The 22660-nt window shown below is 59.6% G+C and overlaps 2 protein-coding genes across 4 annotated transcripts in view; one reads left to right on the top strand and one right to left on the bottom strand.

Annotated features, from left to right (window-relative positions):
- Positions 1 to 19956, top strand: SPTB (spectrin beta, erythrocytic). 3 transcript variants are annotated; one of them, XM_085307301.1, is made up of 35 exons: positions 1 to 201; positions 426 to 577; positions 863 to 1036; positions 1223 to 1314; positions 1444 to 1524; positions 1705 to 1820; positions 2217 to 2329; positions 2435 to 2622; positions 2760 to 2877; positions 3249 to 3407; positions 3502 to 3804; positions 4307 to 4457; positions 4544 to 5414; positions 5510 to 5650; positions 5907 to 6663; positions 7077 to 7279; positions 7373 to 7463; positions 7683 to 7829; positions 8055 to 8318; positions 9106 to 9321; positions 9594 to 9683; positions 10033 to 10311; positions 10549 to 10679; positions 11282 to 11486; positions 11614 to 11988; positions 12130 to 12374; positions 12459 to 12597; positions 12860 to 12944; positions 13087 to 13283; positions 13508 to 13617; positions 14290 to 14365; positions 16983 to 17197; positions 17294 to 17467; positions 17581 to 17623; positions 18038 to 19956. In XM_085307301.1, the coding sequence occupies exons 1-35, from the start codon at positions 54 to 56 to the stop codon at positions 18203 to 18205; spliced, it is 7017 nt and encodes a 2338-aa protein (XP_085163427.1). In that variant the 5' UTR covers positions 1 to 53; the 3' UTR covers positions 18206 to 19956. The 3 variants fall into 3 exon arrangements, with proteins under 3 accessions (XP_085163427.1, XP_085163428.1, XP_085163429.1); XM_085307302.1 differs by having other exon boundaries at positions 5513 to 5650; XM_085307303.1 differs by lacking the exons at positions 14290 to 14365; positions 16983 to 17197; positions 17294 to 17467; positions 17581 to 17623; positions 18038 to 19956 and adding an exon at positions 14430 to 14615.
- The window catches only part of PLEKHG3 (pleckstrin homology and RhoGEF domain containing G3), a 14527-nt gene continuing 11776 nt past the window's right edge, over positions 19910 to 22660 (bottom strand). The window contains exons 16-18 of the mRNA XM_085307310.1: positions 22457 to 22573; positions 21133 to 22369; positions 19910 to 21035 (exon numbers count right to left, since the gene is read on the bottom strand). Coding sequence (XP_085163436.1) covers positions 20287 to 21035; positions 21133 to 22369; positions 22457 to 22573 — 2103 coding nt within the window. The 3' untranslated portion in view covers positions 19910 to 20286. The remainder of the gene's footprint in view (positions 21036 to 21132; positions 22370 to 22456; positions 22574 to 22660) is intronic.

Raw genomic sequence — 22660 nt, forward strand, 5'->3', positions numbered from 1 at the left:
TAGGTGCCTGCTCCTGGTAGCTGAAGGACACCTGGCCAGGGGACACCAGGAACATGACCTCGGAGAATGACTATGACCACGTGGAGATCCAGCAGCAGTACAGCCGCATCAACACTCGCTGGGACGCCTCCGACAATGAGCTTGACAACGACAACAGCTCAGCCCGGCTCTTCGAGCGCTCCCGCATCAAAGCCCTGGCAGGTCTGGGGCTCTGATCCTACATCCGGTTTTCTGTGTCCTGTTGACCCTCCTGGATCCTCTCCATCCCTGTAGATCCCTCTGTCCTCCTGGGTCCCCTCCATCTCCCTGAGTTCCTTCTGTCCTCCTGGGCTTCATCAACCCTCCTGGGTCCCTTCTTCCCCAGATCCCGTGGTGCTGAGGTATGTACCTACCACCAGATGCTACCCTACTTGTTCTTCTTGCAGATGAGCGGGAGGCCGTGCAGAAGAAAACCTTCACCAAGTGGGTGAACTCCCACTTGGCTCGTGTGACATGCCGCATCTCTGACCTCTACATGGACCTCCGAGACGGACGGGTGCTCCTTAAACTGCTGGAAGTGCTTTCGGGAGAGCTCCTGGTATGACTCCCCTCYAGCTGGGGACCCTTGGGCCAGAGTCATGCTGTTCCATGCAACCTTGGCTCCAGGGTTCCAAGGAGGCTGGAGCTGACCTGCTCTGGCTGTTGAACTGGTGTGGGTACAGGGGTTAGGATGGTTTTGGGACATGGGGGTGCCAAAAGGGTGGCCTCTGCTGCTGCAGGGTGTCACCGGCAGCTGGTGGGCAGGAATGGGGACACTTCACTAACGAGGGGAGGGTGTTGTGGGGCTGGGCCAGGGCAAGTGCTGAGTGCTGCTGTCYCCCAGCCCAAGCCCACCAAGGGCCGGATGCGGATCCACTGCCTGGAAAATGTGGACAAGGCACTGCAATTCCTGAAGGAGCAGCGAGTGCACCTGGAGAACATGGGCTCCCATGACATTGTGGATGGCAACCACCGCCTCATCCTCGGCCTCATCTGGACCATCATCCTGCGCTTCCAGGTGGGGCTGTGCCAGGAGGCCAGGCCAGGGTGCACTGTGTTCCCCAGGGGGTGTTTCCACACCCCATGAGGTTAGCAGCACATGGTTTGCTGGCCAGCACTGCCACAGGGGCCATGGTGCTTTCCCAAGGGAAACCATGCCCTATGGAGGCCCCCCAGCCCTAAGGATGTCCTTCTGCCCTTCCAGATCCAGGACATCATCGTGGAAACACAGGAGGGCCGGGAGACGCGCTCCGCCAGGGATGCGCTACTGCTCTGGTGCCAGATGAAGACGGCAGGGTAAGTGGCAGAACTTCGGCTACATCTGGACTAGCCAGCAGGGTTTGGTGATGCCTGGGGTAAATGGGGTCTGGGGGTGTTGCAGCGCTGCCCAGCTGCAGCACAGGGTGATGCCTGTCCCTCCCACAGGTACCCCCATGTGAACGTCAATAACTTCACCTCAAGCTGGAAGGAYGGGCTGGCATTCAATGCCCTCATTCACAAGCACAGGTAAGTGGAGCTGGGCAGCCAGCACCTTGTCCCCAGCCACGGTGCCACCATCATYGGGAGATGCCAAGGTAGCCTGGGGAAATGGTGGCAGGAGGTGCTGGGTGCTACTGCAGGGGGTCCAGCAGGGGCACAATCCCCTTGCCAGCTGCATCACCACTGTCCTACACTTTTCGTCCCCAGGCCTGAGCTGGTTGACTTCCACAACCTAACCAAATCCAATGCCCGGCACAACCTGGAGCATGCCTTCAGTGTGGCAGAGAGGCACCTAGGCATCACTCCRCTCCTTGATCCCGAAGGTAAGGCTGCAGGGCTGAGCTGGGGCCAGCACAGGGGCCAGGGCTCCTGGGCAGACTCCCAGGGTAAAGCTGGCTGCTGTCACCACTGTTGCTGCCACTGTTCCTCATTGGAACATATCTCTGCCCCATGGAAGGAAAGAGGTGCTGGATTTTGGCTGCCTGAGAGACTGTCACAATGAAATGTTCACCCTGGGGCTTGTATTTTGGGAATAAAGAAGCTCCAGAGCTCCCTGGTTGGAAGCCAGCACAAAGAAAGACCTCATGAGGCCATGCAGGCCCATCACTGCCTGGGGCTGGGGTAGCAATCCGGGATGGTGCTCTTGTTTTCTCGCGATGCTGCGCAGACTGGGACAGGGTTGGTGCACGGGGCTAAATCCTATTCCTTGTGCTGGGCAGACGTGTTCACAGAGAACCCTGACGAGAAGTCCATCATCACCTACGTGGTGGCTTTCTACCACTACTTCTCCAAGATGAAGGTGCTGGAGGTGGAGGGAAGACGTCTGGGCAAGGTAGGGGACAGCACTGGGACTATTGTGAGGGAGCTTCTAGGGCATGGCGCCAATGCCCAGACATGGGGGGAGCCCACWGGTGCTCACTGCCACCCCCTGCCACAGGTGATTGAGCACGCCAAGGAGACGGAACGGATGATTGAGCGCTACAGTGGGCTGGCCTCTGACCTGCTCACCTGGATCGAGCAGACCATCACCTCCCTCAACAGCCGCAACTTTGCCAACTCCCTGGCTGGTGTGCAGCACCAGCTCCAAGCCTTCAGCACCTACCGCACTGTGGAGAAACCCCCCAAGTAAGCACCCTGAGCCTCTCCTGCAGCACTGCCATGCCCCAGGGGGAACAAGCCCCTGGAGCAGGGCTGGTGCTGTGCYCTTGGCTGGGTGGCGTGGTATCCATAAATGTCCCAGGGCTGAGCTCTCTCTGGGATAGATTTCAGGAGAAGGGTAACCTGGAGGTGCTACTCTTCACCATCCAGTCACGGATGCGGGCCAACAACCAGCGTGTGTACACCCCACATGAGGGCCGGCTGGTCTCTGACATCAACAGGGTAGGTGGCCTGTCTTGTCAGCCTCCCCTGGGCTTACACCAACCTGGCAAGGCCTGGTGCCAAGGATCTCCAGTCTCTCCAAAGGGCACCCCATAACTCGGGGGCAACATCTTCCCTTAGCTCCCCTCCCAGGCCTTTTCTGCCCTCTTTTGTTCCCCATGCAAGGGCAGGACAGATTTACCCTTGGTCAGGATGGGGCATTTGTTGCCCCCTTGGAGATGCCAGATTGCCAGCCCTGCCTGCCRGCACAGCGATGCTCCCTGCATCACTGGGCATGTTCAGGTTTGCTAGCAAAGTAAAACATCACTGGGAAACCTTGCAAGGGAGTTGTGGGACTGGGTGTCAGCCCTGGTTCAYGTGTGTTTGCCCAGGCCTGGGAGCAGCTGGAAAAAGCAGAGCACGAGCGGGAGCTGGTGCTGCGCAATGAGCTCATCCGGCAGGAGAAGCTGGAGCAGCTGGCGCGGCGCTTTGACAGCAAGGCAGCCATGCGGGAGGCCTGGCTGAGAGAGAACCAGCGCCTGGTGGCACAGGTGAGGGGGGCACAGTTGAGGACCCCAGCCCAGCTCAGGCACCACTCCAGTGCACACTCAGCGTGGGTGTCACCAAAGACATTTCTTTGGGCAGGATAATTTTGGCCAAGACCTGCCAGCGGTGGAGGCAGCCAAGAAGAAGCACGAGGCCATTGAGACGGACACAGCTGCTTACAAGGAGCGTGTGCAGGCCATTGAGGCAGTGGCAAAGGAGCTAGAGGTGGAGAACTACCACGACATCAAGCGCATCAATGGCCGCAAGGACAACATCTTGCGGCTCTGGGAATACCTCCTGGAGCTGCTACATGCCCGACGCCAGCGCCTCGAGATGAACCTCACCCTCCAGCACCTCTTCCAGGAGATGCTGCACAGCATTGACTGGATGGATGAAATCAAGGTGAGCTGCAGGTCATGCCATGGGAGGCCATCAAACGTTGGGTTTCTCGGGGTCCTTCCATGTTGATACCCTGTGTTCAGTGGCGCTCACTTCCCTGGGTTRATGTCACTGCAGATTGGATGCCTTAACACCAACAGCCAGGGCATTAATGAGACCCTACCAGGGAAGCAGAACAGATTATAGGATCTTTTTGTCCTGGGAAGCAGCAGTGTGTGGAAGGGGATTTAGCTCTCAGAGCAAACAGTCACAGCACCTGGGAGCCCACATACTCCAGTGCAAGGCATATGGGCTGGAAAGGCTTGAGACATCGGGCTACAACAGTTGCAGGGGTGTAGTCTGAGGGCACGGAGGCAGCTGGAGAAGCAGCATTAGAGTGTACAGCTGGCAGCAGTGCATAGGTTCAATACCTGCGGACTTGCCAGGCCCTCCTCCAGAGGGTCCTTATGGCTCAGTATTAGGACGTCCCTACTGCAGAGCCGTGCCAGCTTATGCTTTCCCACAGGCACAGCTGGCATCACCTGAATTTGGGAAGCACCTGCTGGAGGTAGAAGACCTGCTGCAGAAGCACCGGCTGCTGGAGGGTGACATGGCCATGCAGGCAGAGAAGGTGCAGGCTGTGAGCAGTGCGGCCCTCCGCTTTGCTGATGCCGAAGGTAGGTGTGCCATTGCCTCCAGGATGTCTGGGCAGTGCAGGAGATAGGGGAGCATGCTCATGTGTGCCCATGCTCTGCCCTGCCAGGGTACCGGCCCTGTGACCCTAAAGTCATTCGGGACCGTGTGAGCCACCTGGAGATGTGCCAGCAGGAGCTGCAGGCACTGTCAGCCCAGAGGAAGGCTCGCCTGGAGCAGTCCAAGTGCCTGTGGAAATGCTTTTGGGAGTTGGATGAGGCAGAGGGCTGGATCAAGGAGAAGGAGCAGATCTATTCCTCCCTGGACTATGGCAAGGACCTCACTGGTGTCCTCCTCCTGCAGCGTAAGCATGCTGCCTTTGAGGACGAGCTGCGGGGCCGGGGTGGCCAGCTGGAGCAGGCACTGGCAACAGGCGAGTGCCTGGTGGCCGCAGGGCACACTGAGGCGGCCCGGCTGCGGAGCCGCATGGCAGAGGTGCGGGCACTCTGGGCCCAGCTGCAGGAGCTGGCTGCTTTCCGCCAGAGGAGCCTACAGGATGCCGAGAGCTTCTTCCAGTTCCAGGTGGAAGCGGATGAGCTAAAGACTTGGCTGCAGGATGCCCAGCGGCTGGCGGGCAGCGAGGAGCTGGGCCATGATGAATCCTCCACCCAGGCACTGGTGAAGAAGCACCAGGAGCTGCTAGAGGAGGTGGCCAGGGCTGAGCAGCTTCTCAGCAGCCTGGGCCAGCAAGCTGAGGACTTCCCTTCTGAGCTGAGTGCTGACCTTGAGGCCCAAAGCCGGCTGACGACCTTGCAGGCCCTCTACAGTGAGGTGGCGAGCCTGGCCGAGCTGCGGCGCCAGAAGCTGCAGGACAGCCTGRACCTTTATACGATCTTCAGTGAGACCGATGCTTGCCAGCTCTGGATGGGCGCGAAGGAGACGTGGCTGGAACAGATGGAGATCCCCAACACACTGGAGGACCTGGATGTGGTCCAGCACAGGTATGGGCTCCGCTGGGAGAGGATGGGCACCTGCCACTTCCAGGATCAGGGCCTAGTGTCTTGAGGTGGGGCCTGTTCTTAGCCCTTGCACTCAGCAGGTTTGACAGCCTGGAACAGGAGATGAGCAGCTTGGCCTCCCAAATTGATGGCATCAACCAGGCAGCCGACAGCCTGATCAGGAGTGGGCACCCACGCAGCCCCCATATCCAGCAGTGTCAGGAGCAGCTCAACACCAGGTATATACCCTGTGAGAAGAGAGGAGATTGAACTGTTTGTCAGCTCCCACTGCATTTGCACTGCACCATGGTGGGAGTTTGGGGGATGTTGGCAACTGGGTTTGAATGCTTGGGACATTGTTCCTTTGCTCCCACACCCCTTGATGCCCATGCTGCAGGGGTATGTGTGTCCCTGTATGGCCACTGCCTGGCCCAGCAGTTGACCAAGCCACAGTAGCATCTGGGCAAAGTGGCCCTGACTCCCTCTACCATGCAGATGGGGCAGGTTTCGTGAGCTGGTGGCACAGCAGCAGAAAGCCGTGGACTCAGCGCTGAGCCTGCTCAACTACTACATGGACTGCGAGGAGACCCACAGGTGGATCCTGAGCAAGACTCGCACGGTGGTGTCCACACAGGACATGGGACGGGACCTGGCTGGAGTACTGGCCATCCAGCGCAAGCTGTACGGCATCGAACGTGAGCTGGCTGCCATTGAGAGCCGCCTGGGTGCCTTGCRGCCCCAAGCTCAGCACCTGGCTGAGGATCATCCAGACCTGGCAGCAGACATCCAGGAGCACCTGAGGGTCATGGTGGCCGCTTGGGATGAGCTGCAGGATGCCCTGCAGAGCCAGGCAGCCTCGCTGGGTGAAGTTGGCAAGCTGCAGCACTTCCTGCAAGACCTTGATGACTTCCAGGCCTGGCTCTTCAGGGCACAGAAAGCCGTTGCCTCAGATGAGATGCCAGTATCGCTGGCTGAAGCCGAGCAGCTCCTCCGGCAGCACGTGGCCACACAGGAGGACATCAAGGAGCATGAGGCTGCGTATAGCAGTGTGAAGGAGATGGGCAAGCAAGTGACACAGGGCCAGGTGGACCCTGAGTATGAACAGCTCCGGCAGCGCCTGGAGGGCATGGACACGGGCTGGGGTGCCCTGTGCAAGATGTGGGATACCCGGCACCACTTCCTCATGCAGTGCATTGGCTTCCAGGAGTTTCTCCGTGACACCAAGCAGGCTGAGGTGCTCCTCAGCAACCAGGTAGGTGCAGGGGCCTGGGTGCTCACAGGATGTCTGTGCTGGCCGGACATGGCTCTTGCAGACACAGCTCACGTCTGGGTGAAGGCATCCCAAGTGCAGCCCTTGGACTGCTCCCACATGCAAAAGGGAAGGGGTAGCTGGAGACATCACTATGCCAGGCATGACCAAATCTTGGGCAGGGGTCCCAAATCCTGGAAAAGACCTGGACTGAGTCAGGCAAGGAAGCCACTCTCCCCTACACACCCCAGTCCATACTAGGGAGACCACACTGGGGAGCAGCATTCATCCCCAGTGGGCTCTGCTGCAGGCGAAGACTGGCAGCACTCTAAAAAGGGTGGCAGTGATCACATCAAGGGCTGCGTGGCAGTGGTGGCGTTCAGTGTGTCGCAGCCCTGAGCCACTTCATGTTGCAGGAGTATACACTGGCTCACCTTGAGCTGCCTAACACACTGGAGGGCTCAGCTGCTGCCCTGCGGAGGTTCGAGGACTTCTGCACCAGCATGCAGAACAGTGAAGAGAAGATCACCAGCATAGTGGTAAGTGGTACTAAGCTGGTGGCCGATGGCAACATCTTCTCCGAGAAGATCACAGAGAAGTGTCAGAACTTACAGGAAAGGTGAGTCCCCCCCCCAACAATGAGTGGCAAGGAGTCAGCAAAGACTGTCCTGAGGCAGCACAGGTGGATGCTGCTCTTCTCTGTCCCACCTAGGCACAAGGCAAATGTGGCCAAGGTGCAGGAGGCGACGGGTTTGCTGCAGGACAACCACAAGTTGCAGACCTTCCTTCAAAACTGGCACGAGGTAGGAGAGCAGTGGACACGGGTGGGCATGGTGGAGCCTCAGGGCCTGAAGGACTATATCCTGTCTGCCACCCCTGGGCTGGTGCTGCCCTGTCAGGGCTGAGCCTCGGTCAGGGAGCCCTGTGGGACCCCATGCTCCAGGGCCTGTGGGCTCTACAGTGCCCCTGCACGGCACTGGGAGGGCAGCCAAGACATGATGCCTGTCCTGTCCTGCTCCCAGCTCACTCTGTGGATCAATGAAAAGATGCTGACAGCACAGGACAAGTCTTATGGTGCAGCCCGGACCCTCCACAAGAAGTGGCTGAAGCACCAGGCATTCATGGCAGAGCAGGCTGCCAGCCAGAGCTGGCTGGAGAAGATTGACACAGTAAGTCCTGGGGGTGGTTGCGTCTGGCTTCAGCAGGAATGGGACCTGCTATTTTCACCAAGGCCAGGAACAGCCACCAGGGGTGCTCCCAGATGAGGTGGCAGCATTCATCCAAGTGCCAGGTGGGGAAGCCCCATCCTGGAGCAGAAAATTCCCTGGGTTTGGTATGGCTGGTGCCAGGGGCCCTGGTGCTCAGTGGATGCTAACTTCTGCACGTGCTGGCAGGAAGGGAAGGAGCTGGCAGGCCAGAAGCCGCAGTATGGGGCGCTAGTGTTGCAGCACCTGACCAAGCTACATGCACTGTGGGACCAACTACGGGCTGCTACTGAGGAAAAAGCCCAGCAGCTCTTCGAGGTCAACCGCTCGGAGCTGTACGCCCAGAGCTACAGCGACCTGGACCGCTGGCTTGGCAAGATGGAGGATGAGCTGCATGCCACTGAGAAGGCCAAAGACCTCACTAGTACCAACTTGCTGCTGAAGAGGCTGACGGTGGGTGGAATGGCACCTCAAGTTTGGAGGGACCCAGACCTCTGTCCCCTTAACCTCCCATAATCGCTTGTTGTGGGCAGAGAACTGCCTGCGCCTGGGACACCAAGCATCCTGCAAGCCAGGTGGGCTTGGACTGTCAGCACCTCTCTGAATTAGTGCCCACAGTCCCAGGGTGGCACCACAACAGTGTCGAAGGACCCAGACCCTTTGTGGTTGCTCTGTGGGAAAGCTCTCCTGGTTAAACCATGGGAAAGGGAGTGAAACTGCAGATGCAGCCTGGGGCTTAGAGGAATGCTCTTCAGCCCCGTTCCCAGGGCAAGCAAGGAGCCTAAATCAGAGCTGCCATAATACCACGATACAGCAAATTGCTTTCATACTTACCCGGTGCCTCAAATCAAAGGCTCTCATGGAGGACAAATGGGGATATTCCTCCACATCCTTCAAAAAAGTGTATTGCCTTGGGTGTTTCCTTCAGGTATAGGTACAAACTACCCAGCAGGGTCACCTGACTACCACAAATCCAGTTTGGGATTGCAGGTTTGAATCACTAGGAGCATCCCCAAATGAGGCCAGGGCTAAGTCCAAGTCGGTCCTGCTGTGGTCTGCTGGTGTGGAAGGGGCTGGACATCATTAAGGCATGCCTGCTAGGGATTGTTGTCAGCTCGGTGTGCCTCTGCTCCCGTGGCACCCACATCCCCACTCTGCCCACTCATCCCAACTCTGGAAACCAGGGTGGGTGAGTCCCCTTTCTGGGCAGGGTTTGGCCCACACCACTCTTCTCTTCCAGAGACTGGAAGAGCAAGTGGGAGCACGAAAGCAGGAGATGGAGGAGCTGATGTTACAGGGTGCCCCACTTGGAGGGGCCACACGGGAGGCGGACAGCGAGATGCAGGCACTCCTGCAGCGATTGTTGGACCTGCTGATGCCCGTGGAGAGGATGAAGAAGGAGATGGAGACATTCAAGGCCCTGTACAAGCTCAAACTGGATGTRGAGGAAGAGATGGTGAGCTCTCTCACGTGCCAGGGCCCTTTCTTTGCCTCTCTGGCTGGCATCCCTGCCCAGCATTCCAGCCACACTAGTTCCTGGAACACCCCAGGTCTGCCAGGCTGGGGCTGCACTCAGCCTCAAGCCTCAGGAGCCTGGGAAAGACCCTGTGCCTGCAGCATCTGGTGTGGGGAGCCCCAAGGGTGTTCTGGCCGGTACCATGGGGAAGGGCTGCAGCAGTGCCTTGTGCATGTGCCGACGAGCCCTCAGGGGGGTACTCTTGCCCACAGCTCTGGGTGCAGGAGAGGCTGCCCCGGGCGAGATCCACTGACCATGGCACTGACCTCCAAACCGTGCAGCGCCTCATGAAGAAGAACCAGGTGAGTCTATGCAGAGACTCGCTGCAGGACACCAGGACTGGGCTTGGTAACCATACTCAGGCCTCTGACCTCGCCTCTCTGCCTTTATCGAGGAGGCTGGGGGATGCCTGGCTATAAACAGTGCTGGGAAGTCTTGAGCCATGTCTTGAGCCAGCCCAGCCCACTCACTACCCTGCTGGCTCCTGGGCACCTGAGCCACTGCCTAGCCTGGTCCCCTAAGGGACATCTGCCCCCTGTGGCCACTGGGGGATGCAGAGTCCCGTGTGCAGGGAAGGGTGCTGTACCAGGCAGGCGCTGTGCCAGTGCAAGCACTCAGGAACACCTGACGCCTGTGACACTCTCCTGGCAGACTCTGCAGAAGGAACTGGTGGGCCATGCCCCACGCGTGGCTGAGGTGCTGAGCCGGGGTGACGCCATGGCAGCAGAGGCCGACAGGCAGTGGCCGGAGCTGAACACACAGGTGCAGGAGCTGAGGAAGCTGTGGGACATCCTTCAAACAGAGACCAGCAACCGCCTCCAGCGCCTGCACGAGGCCAACAAGGCCCAGCAGTACTACTTGGATGCCAGTGAGGCAGAGGCCTGGATCAGTGAGCAGGAGCTCTACATGGTAGCAGATGAGAAACCCAAGGTAAGAGGCAGCACTGTGCCCTGTTTAATGCCCAAGGGCCTTTGGAGGGCCCTCTTTACCATGGCGTGCCATCTTATGCCATACCATACTATGCCATGCCACTGGCAGGGACTGAGCTCACAATTGCTTGGGATGGAGACAGGATGTGCCCGCAGGGTGGACACTGGGGCTGAATCTCAATCCCTGTCCTGTGGGCATGCCACATACTGACAGGCAGTTGTGTCTGCCCTGCCACAGGATGAAGAGAGTAGCTTGGTGATGCTGAAAAGACACGTCCGGCAGCAGCGATCCATCGAGGACTATGGCCAAAACATCAAGAAGCTGGCAGGGAGAGCTCAGCAGCTGCTCTCTGCCGGCCACCCTGAGGGGTAGGTGCCACCTGTGTCCCCCAGCTCGGGGCTGTCCCCACGGTGCCCTCAGCACCTTGTAGGCTTACAGGTAGGTAAGATTTGGGCACTGCTGAAGCTCTGGTGCTATTTAGTGCCATGGTGCCTTGGTCAGGCTAGTAGCACCACTAGACTGCAGCTCTGCTGGTCCCCCCAGGCTCTGTGATGACAATATGGGGGGGTAGGCAGGAACACAAGTCGCTCATTGCTGGCAGCCCAAAACTTAGCTTCAATGGGTTTTCTTCCCCCAAAGTCCACTTGGTACATTAAATGTCTAGTAAATGATTCATAGGCAAGTTGCTGGACCTGGCTGGAGACTAACTGTGGGAGGTGGCATCTCTGCTAGGAAATGTTTCATTAATCACCAGGTTTCCCAGCCCATGGGCCAGTCCCCAGCATCATCAGCAGCTTTGCATTTTTGGGAGAACAAGTCCATGTGGTGCACTTTTCTCATGGAAGGCTTCTCATGGTAGTGGGGGCCCACTGGGCACTGGGCGGCTCCCCTGGCAAGGAGTGGGCACCACGGGCTGCACGGGGCCATGCCAGATGAGAACTGGGGTGTCTATGTGCCTGGGGCTGTGCAGGGAGCAGATCATCCGGCTGCAGGGCCAGATGGACAAGCACTATGCGAGGCTGAAGGAGGTGGCTGAGGAGCGCCGTCGGAGGCTGGAGAACATGTGCCGCCTCTTCCAGCTGAAGCGCGAGGTGGAGGATCTGGAGCAATGGATCGCTGAGCGTGATGTGGTGGCTTCCTCCCAGGAGATGGGGCAGGACTTCGACCATGCCACAGTGAGTCCACCAATTGTTCCCAGGGCTAGCATGCAGCAGGAGACAGGTCAGGAGATGCAGGGCATGGTGTCGTGCCAGGGGCCAGCATGCACTCTTGCATGACAGGTGGGACCCTTTCTCCCCACAGCTGCTGCGGGAGAAGTTTCGGGAGTTTGCACGGGAGACGGGCAGCGTGGGGCAAGAGCGTGTGGACCGAGTCAACTTGACCATTGAGGACCTCATTGATGCGGGGCACACGGAGGCCGCCACCATGGCTGAGTGGAAGGATGGGCTGAACGAGAGCTGGGCTGACCTCCTGGAGCTCATTGACACACGCAGACAGCTCCTCACTGCCTCCCATGACCTGCACAAGTACTTCTACGATGCTGCTGAGATTCTTGCCCTCATTGCAGACAAGCAGAAGGAGCTGCCCCAGGACCTAGGCTGCGACACTAGCACGGCCAAGGCTTTCCATCGCATGCACACTGCCTTTGAGCGGGACATCCAGCTGCTGGAGACCCAGGTAAGGTTCAGCCAGGCACTGTAGCTGGGATGCTGATGGGGACCCCTGGGGCAGCCAGGAAAGTGTGGTGTGGGGAGGACACTCTGGAAGGCTCCTCGAATGGCAGGATGTTCCCTCATGCTCTCTGTCTCTGTGAGGCAGGTGCAGCAGTTTCGGGAGGTGGCAGCACGCCTGCAGACAGCATATGCGGGGGAGAAGGCCAACAGCATCCAGCAGCAGGAGCAGGAGGTGGTGAGGGCCCTGCGGGCACTGTTGGAGGCATGCAGTGGGCGGCGTGCCCAGCTCCTGGACACGGCCGAGAAATTTCGCTTCTTCAGCATGGTGCGGGACCTCCTCTCCTGGATTGAGAGCATCATCTGGCAGATCAAGACACAGGAGAAGCCCAGGTAACGTTGTTCACCGCAGGTGCCCATCCCTGGGTCCCTGCATGGTGCTGTCTGGCACTGACATGGGCACCTCTCCTTCCCCAGGGATGTCTCATCCGTGGAGCTGCTCATGAAATACCATCAGGGCATCAAGGCAGAGATTGACACACGAGATAAGAGCTTCACCACCTGCATCAACTTAGGCAAGAAGCTGCTGCAACGCAAGCACCGTGAGGCAGCCGAGGTAAGGTTGGCTGCGGCTTGGGGCAGCCTCTACACTGAGTGCTGGGCTGCCAGGAGAGAATTGCCCCATCTGGGGGCTCCCCAGCAGGTCCACGTGGAGTCGTCCAGCCCGACTGCGGAGGGTTTTGTTTGGAGATAGGACCAGGGGCTCAGAGCCAACTACCTGGGGGATCCCCTGTTTCCTGACTCTGCTGGGCCCCAAGGCCAGGGCAAGGTGACCAGTGGAAGTTGTCCCTCAGTGGTGACACCCTTGTCCCTTGCAGATCAGGGCAAAGCTGATAGAGCTGATGGAGAAGAGGAAAGCCATGGTGGAGACATGGGACAGACGCTGGGACTGGCTGCGCCTGTGTGAGTGCACAGAGGGGCTGTGGTTCAGTGGGTAGCAAGGGGGACACTGCCAGGCACTGGCATGTCGGTCAGCTCCCCCAGAACCCTCGAGGTGGCACAGGCCTCTGCCACAGGGCTGAGACAGCCCTCGTCCTCCCCGCAGTGCTAGAGGTCTGCCAGTTCTCCAGGGATGCCTCGGTGGCCGAGGCCTGGCTCATCGCGCAGGAACCTTACCTGGCCAGTGGTGATTACGGGCACACTGTGGATAGTGTGGAGAAACTGCTGAAGAGGCATGAGGCCTTTGAGAAGTCTACGGCTACCTGGGAGGAGCGTTTCGCCGCCCTGAGGAAGCTGACTACGGTGAGGAAAACCCAGTCTCCAGCATCCTCCCAGGGTGCCCCAGGTGGCTCAGCCCCACCACAAATGGGCACAGCCAACCCCAGATCACCCTGAGAGTGGGACGTTGCCAGCTATCCTGCCTCAGTTTCCCCATATCATACAGCCCCTTCCCATGGCCATGGCCAGCTCCACTTCTGGCTATGTCCCAGCCTATCTTCTAACTCCTTTGCCCTGTTCCCTGGCAGCTTGAACTCCTAGGCAAGCAGAAGCTGCAAGAGGAGCCAGCACAGGGCACAGTGACGCTGACCTTGGCTCCCAATTATGACTTGGATCTGGATGCTGAGCTGGAAGCAGGGTAAGAAGTGCCTTTGCAGTCCTCTGCACAGGGCCAGCCAACGTGCCCGAATGGCCATTAAGGCCACAGCATCTCTGGCAGGGATTAGTCCCTGGAGCAGCCCAGAGGTCTCAGCTTACACATGAGGGCTGAAGGTGGGCATCATTTTCAACATTTCAGTATCGTTATTTTCTTCCCTGAAGTGCAACATGAAGGATTTTTTAGTGATTTACCCTTTCTGAGCAAGATCACTCATAGGTAAATCAATGCAAGTGAAGTAGGAGAGTGAAAGACCCGTCCATAACATTTAGTCTTACTTCAGTGCCATCCATCCACAACCGTTAGTCTTGCTTCAGCACCATCTTTCAGGGGCTTTTATTTCTTCAAGGGAAAAGAAAGCATAAGATATTCCCAAAACCTGGTTGCCATCCTTGACCCGAGCTCCGTCATGGTGCTTGCAGCAATTCTGCAGTGGGATGTTAAACACCTGTTACACTCCAGGCCATGGGTGGCTGTGTTTTCCCAATGGGATCGTGAGATTTTCCTCAAAGCTGGTGGGGCTGGGCCATTAGGGGATGCTCTGTGAAGCGCAAGGCACAAAACACCCGTTCAAAACTGTCCCACCACCACTCCTGTACCTAAGCAGGGATGCTGCTGGGTCATCTTGCTGAAAAGGCTGCTTCCGTGCCATAGGTCCGAGGAGGAGGAGGAGAAGAAGGGCTTAATAGTGCAGGATGCCTCTCCACTTGCCCCTGATGGACCAGAACCGGTCAGTTCTTGATTTTACTTTCTCCTTCCCCAACAGCACAAAAGTCTCCCCATGTTTTCCACAGGCTCTTGGCAGATTGCTCCCTGTGAACCTATCCATGGCATGCTGATGGCTCCCTGGTCCCTGCTCCATGTTTGGTCTCCCTCCCTTCCCTGCACTGGCTCTGCTGGAGAAGGGCCTATGAACTGCATGTTGAGCCCTTGAGTTATTCTTTGTGTTGAGTTAAATAAATGTTGGAGTAATCTCAAAATGCCAGGTGGCCGCCAGGCACACAGGCCAAATCTTCCCTTGTGCCCCAGCTTGTCCCTGCATGGCTGTCCCCGGGGTCAGGGACTGCTGTGGGAGCAGAAGCGATGTGCCTTGCATGTTTTGCCCTGTAGCCTTCCTGGAGCATGCCAGGTCAGACAGGGCACATTCATGTGTGGTATCAGCCCATGTGAGTCCCATGGGGCTACAAGCCTGGTGGCTGAAGATCGGAGAGGCACCCTGGATGCCGCTGTCGGCAGTGCAGGGAGGCCTGGCTGTCCCTGCTGTTGGTGGCAAGCAGGCCAGGAGGTCCCTCCAGCATTGAGGAAAAGACTGCCAGAGGCACTCATTTGTGTTGTGGGCAGGAAATGTTGTGCTGCGAGCAAAGGCAGCTCAGTGCACCCCTGCCTGGGCTGCGCTCCCTGCAACAAGGCTTGGGCAAGCCAGCAGAGGCTGGTGTATGGGTGTCTGGTGACTTTCCAGGATCATGGCAGCAGCCAGGAGGCCACAAGTTACAATGTGAAGTGCTGCATGCAAGCCCCAGCGAAAAGATACCCAGGGATGTCCAGGGGATGACAGGAGAGATGGACCCATTGGCCCTACGGAGGTCAGATTCCAACCACGCCACACTCTCTCTGTCCTCTGGTGATGGTGAGGCTCTGTGGACAACAGACACCCCAGGAGAGAGCTCCAAGACCTGCRTGAACGGGCTGTGGGGATGCCGTGCTGCCCCAACTCTCCTCACCACATGATGCCAAGCTTTCTGAAGCACCCAGCCTTGGGAGTCAGGCCAGCTCTGCCCTGACCCAGAGGGAACACCAGTCAGAGCTGCACAGAGGCACACAGTGACAGTACTCCTGGCTGCCCGTGCCTACACTACCATCCTATGACTGCCTCTGCTCCTACTGTCTGTTCTGCCTGCTCAGACATAGGATCCTCTTCTGCTTGCTCTGCCTGCTCAGGGACATGAGCATCTTCTGGCTGCTTGGGGGCAGGATCCCCTCCTGCTTTCTCTGTCTTCTTGGGGACAAGCCCTCACTCTTCCCTGCTCTCTTCATGCCTGCTCTGCCTGCTTGGGGCTATTGCCACCTTCTGACTGCTTGGGGACAGGATCTCTCCACAACACACCATGCAGCTGCTCCGTGTGGTCTCTGGCCCATAGCTGCCTGCAATGGCTACAGCCTGATGGATGCCCAGACCGATGCCCAGGGTCATTTCTTAAGCCTTGGTGGGCCTGGGACCATCCTGGGACCCCCCACTGGCTCCAGGCACAGGCAAAGAAGGAGAGTGGCAGGCACAAACCCTCAGATGGGCATCCCATCCATCCAACTGCAACAGCCACTGGAAACTGCAGACACTGCCCAAACTGTGTCAATCCTCTACCTGGTATCCCCTCCTAGAGCCCCAGCCAGCCACGATCATCCATTATCCCCAGTTGCAGCTGGGCCTAGGATGCCCAACTGGGTCCCTGCATGGACCATGGCCCAGCCCAGTTCCTGGGCACTTTTTGCCTCAGCGCCCATCCCGGTTTGGCTAAGGTGCTGGATCTGTTCGTGCCCCGAATGGGAGATGATGGCTTCAGCCCTCACTGTCCCCCCCCCCCCCGCTTCTGATTCCTCCTTCTGCTGTGATTTGTGCTCCCAAACCCCCTTGGTGGCAGCTTGCTGATGCCAGTGCAATCAGGCAGCTCTCTGGGCTGTCTGCCCTGCTAGCCCCCTACCTCCCCTTGCCCCACATCCACGAGTCCCCTCGCCAAGGGAACAGGGGACCAGCATCCAGCCACATGGGTGCCTAGCCCCCCAGGGAACCCCCATGACAAGGGGTGCCCCAGCACCTTGAGGAGCTGGGGATGCTGGTCTCTGCGTGAGGCTGAGGCACCAGCTCCTCTGGGAGTGCTGAATGCCAGGCACTGCCCCTGCAGCCATGAGTGCCCCTGGCCCTGGGGCCAGGTGGCATGGCACTGCGGCTGGGCTGGGAGCCAGGCACTTGCTCATGGCACCTTCTAGCTCTCTCCACTGTGATTGGCAAAGGCATCTGGAGGGTCCTGTCTCTCCTCTGGTTCATAGCACCGTCACCAGGGAGTACTCTGGGAGTGGAGGGGACCACAGCCCACTTGAGTGGCTCTGGATCTTTGCACTACAGCATGGTCAGGAGGGGACAGGGTGCTGGGATGTGCCTTTTCCTGGTGGCCGGAGCAGTGGGCGGGTAGCTGCAGCTCCGACAACTGGACCTGGGCACCCCTAGGTGACCCCCATGCACCAGGCCAGGGGACAAGGTGATGCCATCTGGCCTCCCACCCCATCCTCCTCCAGCATGGGTTGCATGGCCTGGTTGGTGGCCCCCATGTAACACACGTGTCCCTTTGTGGCAGCTAGCGCAGAGGGAGACAACAGGCAAGGAGGAGGAGGAAGCAACATGGCAGGCCAAGGAGGAGCCGGTGGTGCCAGGCCTGCAGGCACCTCGAGGCGAGCTTGAGGAGCCCGCCACATTGCCGGCCCAGCTGGAGCGCTCCTACAGTGTCCAGCTTGAGGGCTACCTGGGCCGCAAGCATGACCTCGAGGCGGCAACCAAAAGGGCTTCCAACAGGTGGGCACGGCCCCGTTTTCCCCACTACCGCTGCTGTTGTGTCCTCCCCCGGCAGGCACGTGCCCGCTGGCGGTGACGGGGGCTGTTGCGGTGCAGGTCGTGGAGCACGCTGTACTGTGTGCTGCGGGGCGGTGAGCTTGCCTTCTACAAGGATGCTAAGAGCCGGGCGCTGGGAGTGCCCTACCACGGTGAGGAGCCCTTCAGGCTGTGTAACGCTCTCTGCGAGGTGGCCGCCGGCTACAAAAAGAAGAAGCATGTCTTCAAACTGAGGTAAGGCCCCCTGGCAGCCCTCAGGCCTAGAGCAGAGGGACCAGCTGCCGACGGGCAGCACAGCATGGGGTGGCATGGCCAGTGCCTCACCAGCACTTCTGCTCTGTTCCCAGACTCAGCAATGGCAGCGAGTGGCTCTTCCACGGCAAGGACGAGGTGAGGGGCAGCGAGCACTGCCCAGGGTGACACGGAATGGCCAGGAGTGTCTAGCGGGAGATGGGTTGGTTGACAGTGCCCAGAGGGATGGGAGGGGCCAATGATACCCAGGGGAATATGGGGTGGCCAGTGGTACCCAAGGGAAGACAAGATGGCCAGCAGTGTCCAGGAGGCCATGGGGTGGCTGATGGTGCCCACAAGGACATGGAGCAGCTGGTGGTACCCTGGGGGTGGGGAAGCATGGGGGTGACTAACCATGCCCAGGGGGATGGGGCTGTGCCTAAGGGGATGTGGGACAACAAGCAGTGGTGGGAGGGATGCTGGGCAGCTGGTGGTGCTGAGGGAGGGACATGGGGCCACAAGGAGTGCCCAAGCCAGGCACAGCCGCCTCTTACCCCAACTTCATGCCCCCAGGAGGAGATGCACACATGGTTGCAGAGTCTCAGCACAGCAATAATTGAATCCCAAAGCATCAAGACAAAAGCCCAGAGCCTGCCCCTGCCCCTCATCACCACCGTGGAGCCTGGCCTGGCCAAAAAGGACAAAGAGAAACGGTTCAGCTTCTTCCCCAAGAAAAAGTAGCTGCGTGGGTGAGCTGCACCCCACCCCCAGCCCCATGCCAGCAGGGTGCGTCCATGTGCCGCTGGCGCTCACACAGCTTGCAGGCCATGGATGCCAGTAAGGTGCAGGGGCACCCGGCACTGAGCTTCATATGGCAGGGTGCTCCTTGGGCTGAGTGCAGTGTCCGAGCCGGGGCGGCGGGGGGAGGGGAACGCGCGTGCGTGCGTGTGTGTGTGTGTGTGTGCGCGCACATGTGCTTGCTCACTTACACATGTGCACGTGGACACCTTTATGTGCACAACAGTGCACACACCTCTGTGTATGTCAGTGCAAGCCTGTGTGCACACGTAGATGTACGTTGCTTGTGGGAGTGTGCACGCACCTGTACATGAATGCACACATACACTCTGTATGTGAATGCATGCATGTATATGTACACCTCCATGTATATAGGTGTGCACACCCCTATGTGGAACACATGCCTTTGTGTGCATGGACACGTACATGCACTTCCATACTTAGAAATATGCATACACCTATGTGTAGGTGAATACGCCCCAGTGTGCACGCATATGTATAGGTACACTTCCATGCACACGTACAGCTGTGCATCCACATGTACATGAATACATATTGGCACACACAATGTATGCATATCTATGCCTCTGTGCACATGCCTGTGCRTATGTGAAGACATACCTGTGTGCACAAGTACATATAGGTACAGCCATGTGTGTATGCATACGTGTGTATGTTCGTATATGTACTCCTCCAGACGTATACCTGTGTGTACCTGAACGTCTGTGTGATGCGTCTGTATGTGCACCTCCAGGTGTATGCCCAGGCACACCAGTGTGCTTACCCATGTGTGGCTGTACACGTCAGCATACAGTTATGCCCACCTTTCTGCATGCACGCCTGCGTGTATGCGTATAGCGCTGTATGTGGGCACCACCTGTGTGCGTAGGTGTGTGTACAACTTATGCACCCGTGCACGCACCTGCCCGTATGTGGAGAGTATGCGCGCAGCTCTGTGCACATGCACACATAGGTGCATTTATGTGAACTTGTGTACTACTGTGCACTCCTTTGTGTGTGTATACGCACAAATACCTGCATGCCAGTGGCTGTGTGTACACACGTGGGTGCATTTGCCTCACCATACGTGTGCACATGCACCCGCGCACCCCCCCCCACCATTTGCACATACCTGTGCATGCCTGTGCTCGCCATGCGCATTCACCCCCTCCCACCTCCCGCATGCCCCGGGGCTCCGCGCATGCGGCGTGGGGAGGGCCCGTGGGTGCCTGGCTCTCCCTCGCCACACCCCTTCTCCCCCTTTCAAAGCCATAAGCCCCCTCCCCCCCCCCGGCTAGCATGCGTGCGAAGGGAGGCAGCAGCCCTATGCCAGCACCCCCCCTTCCCCCGGGCACTAACCAAAGAGCTTTTGCCCACAGCACTGGGTGACATGGGCCTGGCCGAGGCTCCTGGGGGGCTGGTGGGCGCCACTGCTGCTGCTGGCTGCCCGCACCCTGGCGCAGCACCGCTTGCCAGAGCCCCTCTCCTGACCTGTCGTCCTCTGGCACAACCAGCCCAGGGCGGAGGGGGGGCCATGCCACTAGGACCGGCCTCCAGCACGCACCGCCCTCACCACAGTCCGGCACAGTGCAGTGCCCTGCAAGCGCCCGAGCTGCCCCTCCGGAAAGCGCTTGGGAAACCAGAGAGTAACTTTTGGTTCGTTTCTGTTTTTCTAGTAAAGAAATCAAAGCAAAGCCCTTGCCAGCGCTATGTGCCAGCTGCCCTTGCCAGCACTATGTGCCAGCTGCAGGTGGGCAGCCACCCCTGGTGCTGCCCCAGCTGGGAGCCTGTGGGGCTAGCACTGGGATGGACAGGGGCCCCCAGCGGGCTCCCCTCTCCTCGTGCTCCAGCACTGCCTGGAGTCACCACTGGGCACCTCCATCCGGGTTGGGAAGCGCCGCAGAGAGCGAGGGGCTGCCAGGCAGCTGGTTTGAGTTTCATGCCTGCCCTGATCCTTCCCGTGGGCACTGAGTTGGGCGCTGCGGCCACATGTGCATGCTGAGTCCTGCCCACTGGGCGCCTGCCTAGCTGGCAGCATTGAGCGTCTGAAATTTCTCCCGCAGGTTTCTGACGAGGCCAGGGCGGGTGGCATCGGGGGGATCCCAGGGTGCGGGCCGCGACGGCACCTCGGCCTGGCGCCGGCGGTATGCCTCTGAGGCCTGGTAGGCCTTGCAGCGCTCCACCACCGCCTTGAGGCAGATCTTCTCCCGCGTGGTGGGTGAACGGATCTGCACGTAGCTCTCCGGGTCAGCCACCGCCTCGGTGGCCGGGGCCACCCGCTCCAAGACAATGACCCGCTGGCTGGAGCCCAGGGCAGCCTGGGCTGTGATGCAGAGCGCCCCATCGCTGCTGTTGCGCTGGTGCTTGGGGGCCCCAGCCTCAGCGCTCCGGCTTCGGCCATTGACCGGCGAGGCTTTTGCCGCTGCCCGTCCACTGCGCCCTGGCGCGGCCGCTACCTGCTCAGGCGCTGAGCGGCTGCGGTTCACTGGTGGGGGGCGGCGGGGGCTGGCACTGCCRAAGGCTGCGTATTTAGAGCACAGCTCACGGACATCAGGCCAGGTGAAAGGCTCAGTGCTGCTGGGGCTGAGCGGGCTGCGGGATACCAGGCTGCCTGGCGAGGGCAGGCAGGGGCTGTTGGAGGACGGGCTGGGGGAGAAGCGCCGTGGCGACTTTTCCCGTGGCGAGGTAGCCGTGGAGAGTGGCGCTAGCAGGTGCTGCTCCTGGATTACTACCTGCTCGTAGCTGGGCAGTGCCGGGGCACATTTTGGTGGACCTAAAGGAGGACACAGCAGGGTGAGGATGGGACTAAGAGGGATGGACCACCCGCCCCAAGCACGTTCAGCAAGCCAGCCCCCCGCTCTGCATCCCACCTGTGCCCACGGCCGGGGGCTGCAGCTGCTCCTGGGGTGCTGCCGTCCTCAGCCGCATGTCTTCCTCCAGCTGCGCCAGGGACCGTTGGGTACCCGCATGGCGGTTCTTGATGCGCAGGCTGTACTGACGTGCCAGCTGGTACACCTTGGTGCCAGAACGCTCAGCCGCTTCGCCGTTGGCAGCCAGCTGCAGTAGGCGCGGATGCAAGGCTTGGGGCTGCAGCAGCTCGCTGGCCCCAGCACCCTTCTCCTGTGGGCAGCTGGTGGGTGAAAGGCTCTCGGGGACCTCCTCAGCGACAGCGCCCAGATCATTCTCCTCGAGGATGAGCAGTGGCTCGTGCGGCTCCAGCCCATTCTCCTGCTGCGGCCTCTCTGCCTCCTGCCACCCAGCAGAAGGCAGGCAGAAATCCTYGGCCGCCCTGGGTGTCAGCTCGGCTGCCTCCGGCTGTGCCAATGGGGCAGCTTTGGTGTTGGCCGCCAGCACCCAGACAGCGGTCCGGCCACCAGCACTGACATCGTGCTCCAGAGGTGGCTGGGGCAGGCTGTTGATGCGGAAAACAGAGTTCCTCACCAGCCCCTTGGGGATGTAGGAGAGGCTCTCGCGGCGCTTGACGCTGAAGCTGGCATCCTGGTGCTCAGCATGGTCATAATAGTTCTTGATCTTGTCGAGCAGCAAGCGATCCTGTGTGGAGAGCAATGACTCCTTCCTGAGGCAGGGCGGGGGGTCTGGTGAGACTGAGGTACTGCAGGGCACCCCAGGCTCCCCCTCCTCGCTGGCCAGGAGCAGGGGGCCACTCTGGGCATCTGGAGTGCTGCCCTCCAGGCTGAGCACACTGCTACTGCGACTGGGCAGGCGTGATGTTGCAACGCCCAGTGATGCCCGGCCCTCCTCCAGTGCCAGGCTACTGCGGCGTGAGAAGCTGCTGCCAAAGCGCTCCGCAATGATGCTGGCCTGGTCCAGCACAGAGGGTGGAAGGATGCTGCTGGGGACATGCAGGGCCCGCTCCTCTTCCTCTTCCTCCTCCTCACTGCTCAGGGTTCGGAGATCTTCTGCTGTCTCTGCAACACCCCCATCCAAGCACAGCTCCGGCTCCAGCTTGCCCCGCTCATGCTGGCCAGGCAGCGCTAACTCCAGGGTACCCAATGATTCCGTGTCYGATGAAGGGGGCTCTTCGGGGTGCTCAGCCACCACCACAGGCACCCCCAGCACCTCCTCATGCTCCCCCTCGGTGCCAGCCTGCAGAGGAGCAGCCAGGTGGGTGCCAGGCCCTGCTGTGCCAGTGCACCACCCAGACCAGCGCTGTGGCACCAAGGCCACACTCACCTCCTGGCCAGCACCAGCAGCATCCACACTGCGGCGCTTCTCACAGCTCCCCGGACCTCGGCTGCTTGGCCTCTTGCAGGCTTTGGGTCCCTCCAGCACCTGGGGGTGCCCCGGGGCCTGGTCAAAAGAAAATGCAGGGCATTATGGGCTGGAGGGTGCAGCACCCACCTGGGGCAGCTCAGCTCRAGTTGAGCAGGACTGCTG

This window comes from Rhea americana, unplaced genomic scaffold (assembly GCF_003343005.1).
Source record: "Rhea americana isolate MKP2758 unplaced genomic scaffold, rheAme1 scaffold_257, whole genome shotgun sequence".
NCBI classification, from domain to species: Eukaryota; Metazoa; Chordata; class Aves; order Rheiformes; family Rheidae; genus Rhea; species Rhea americana.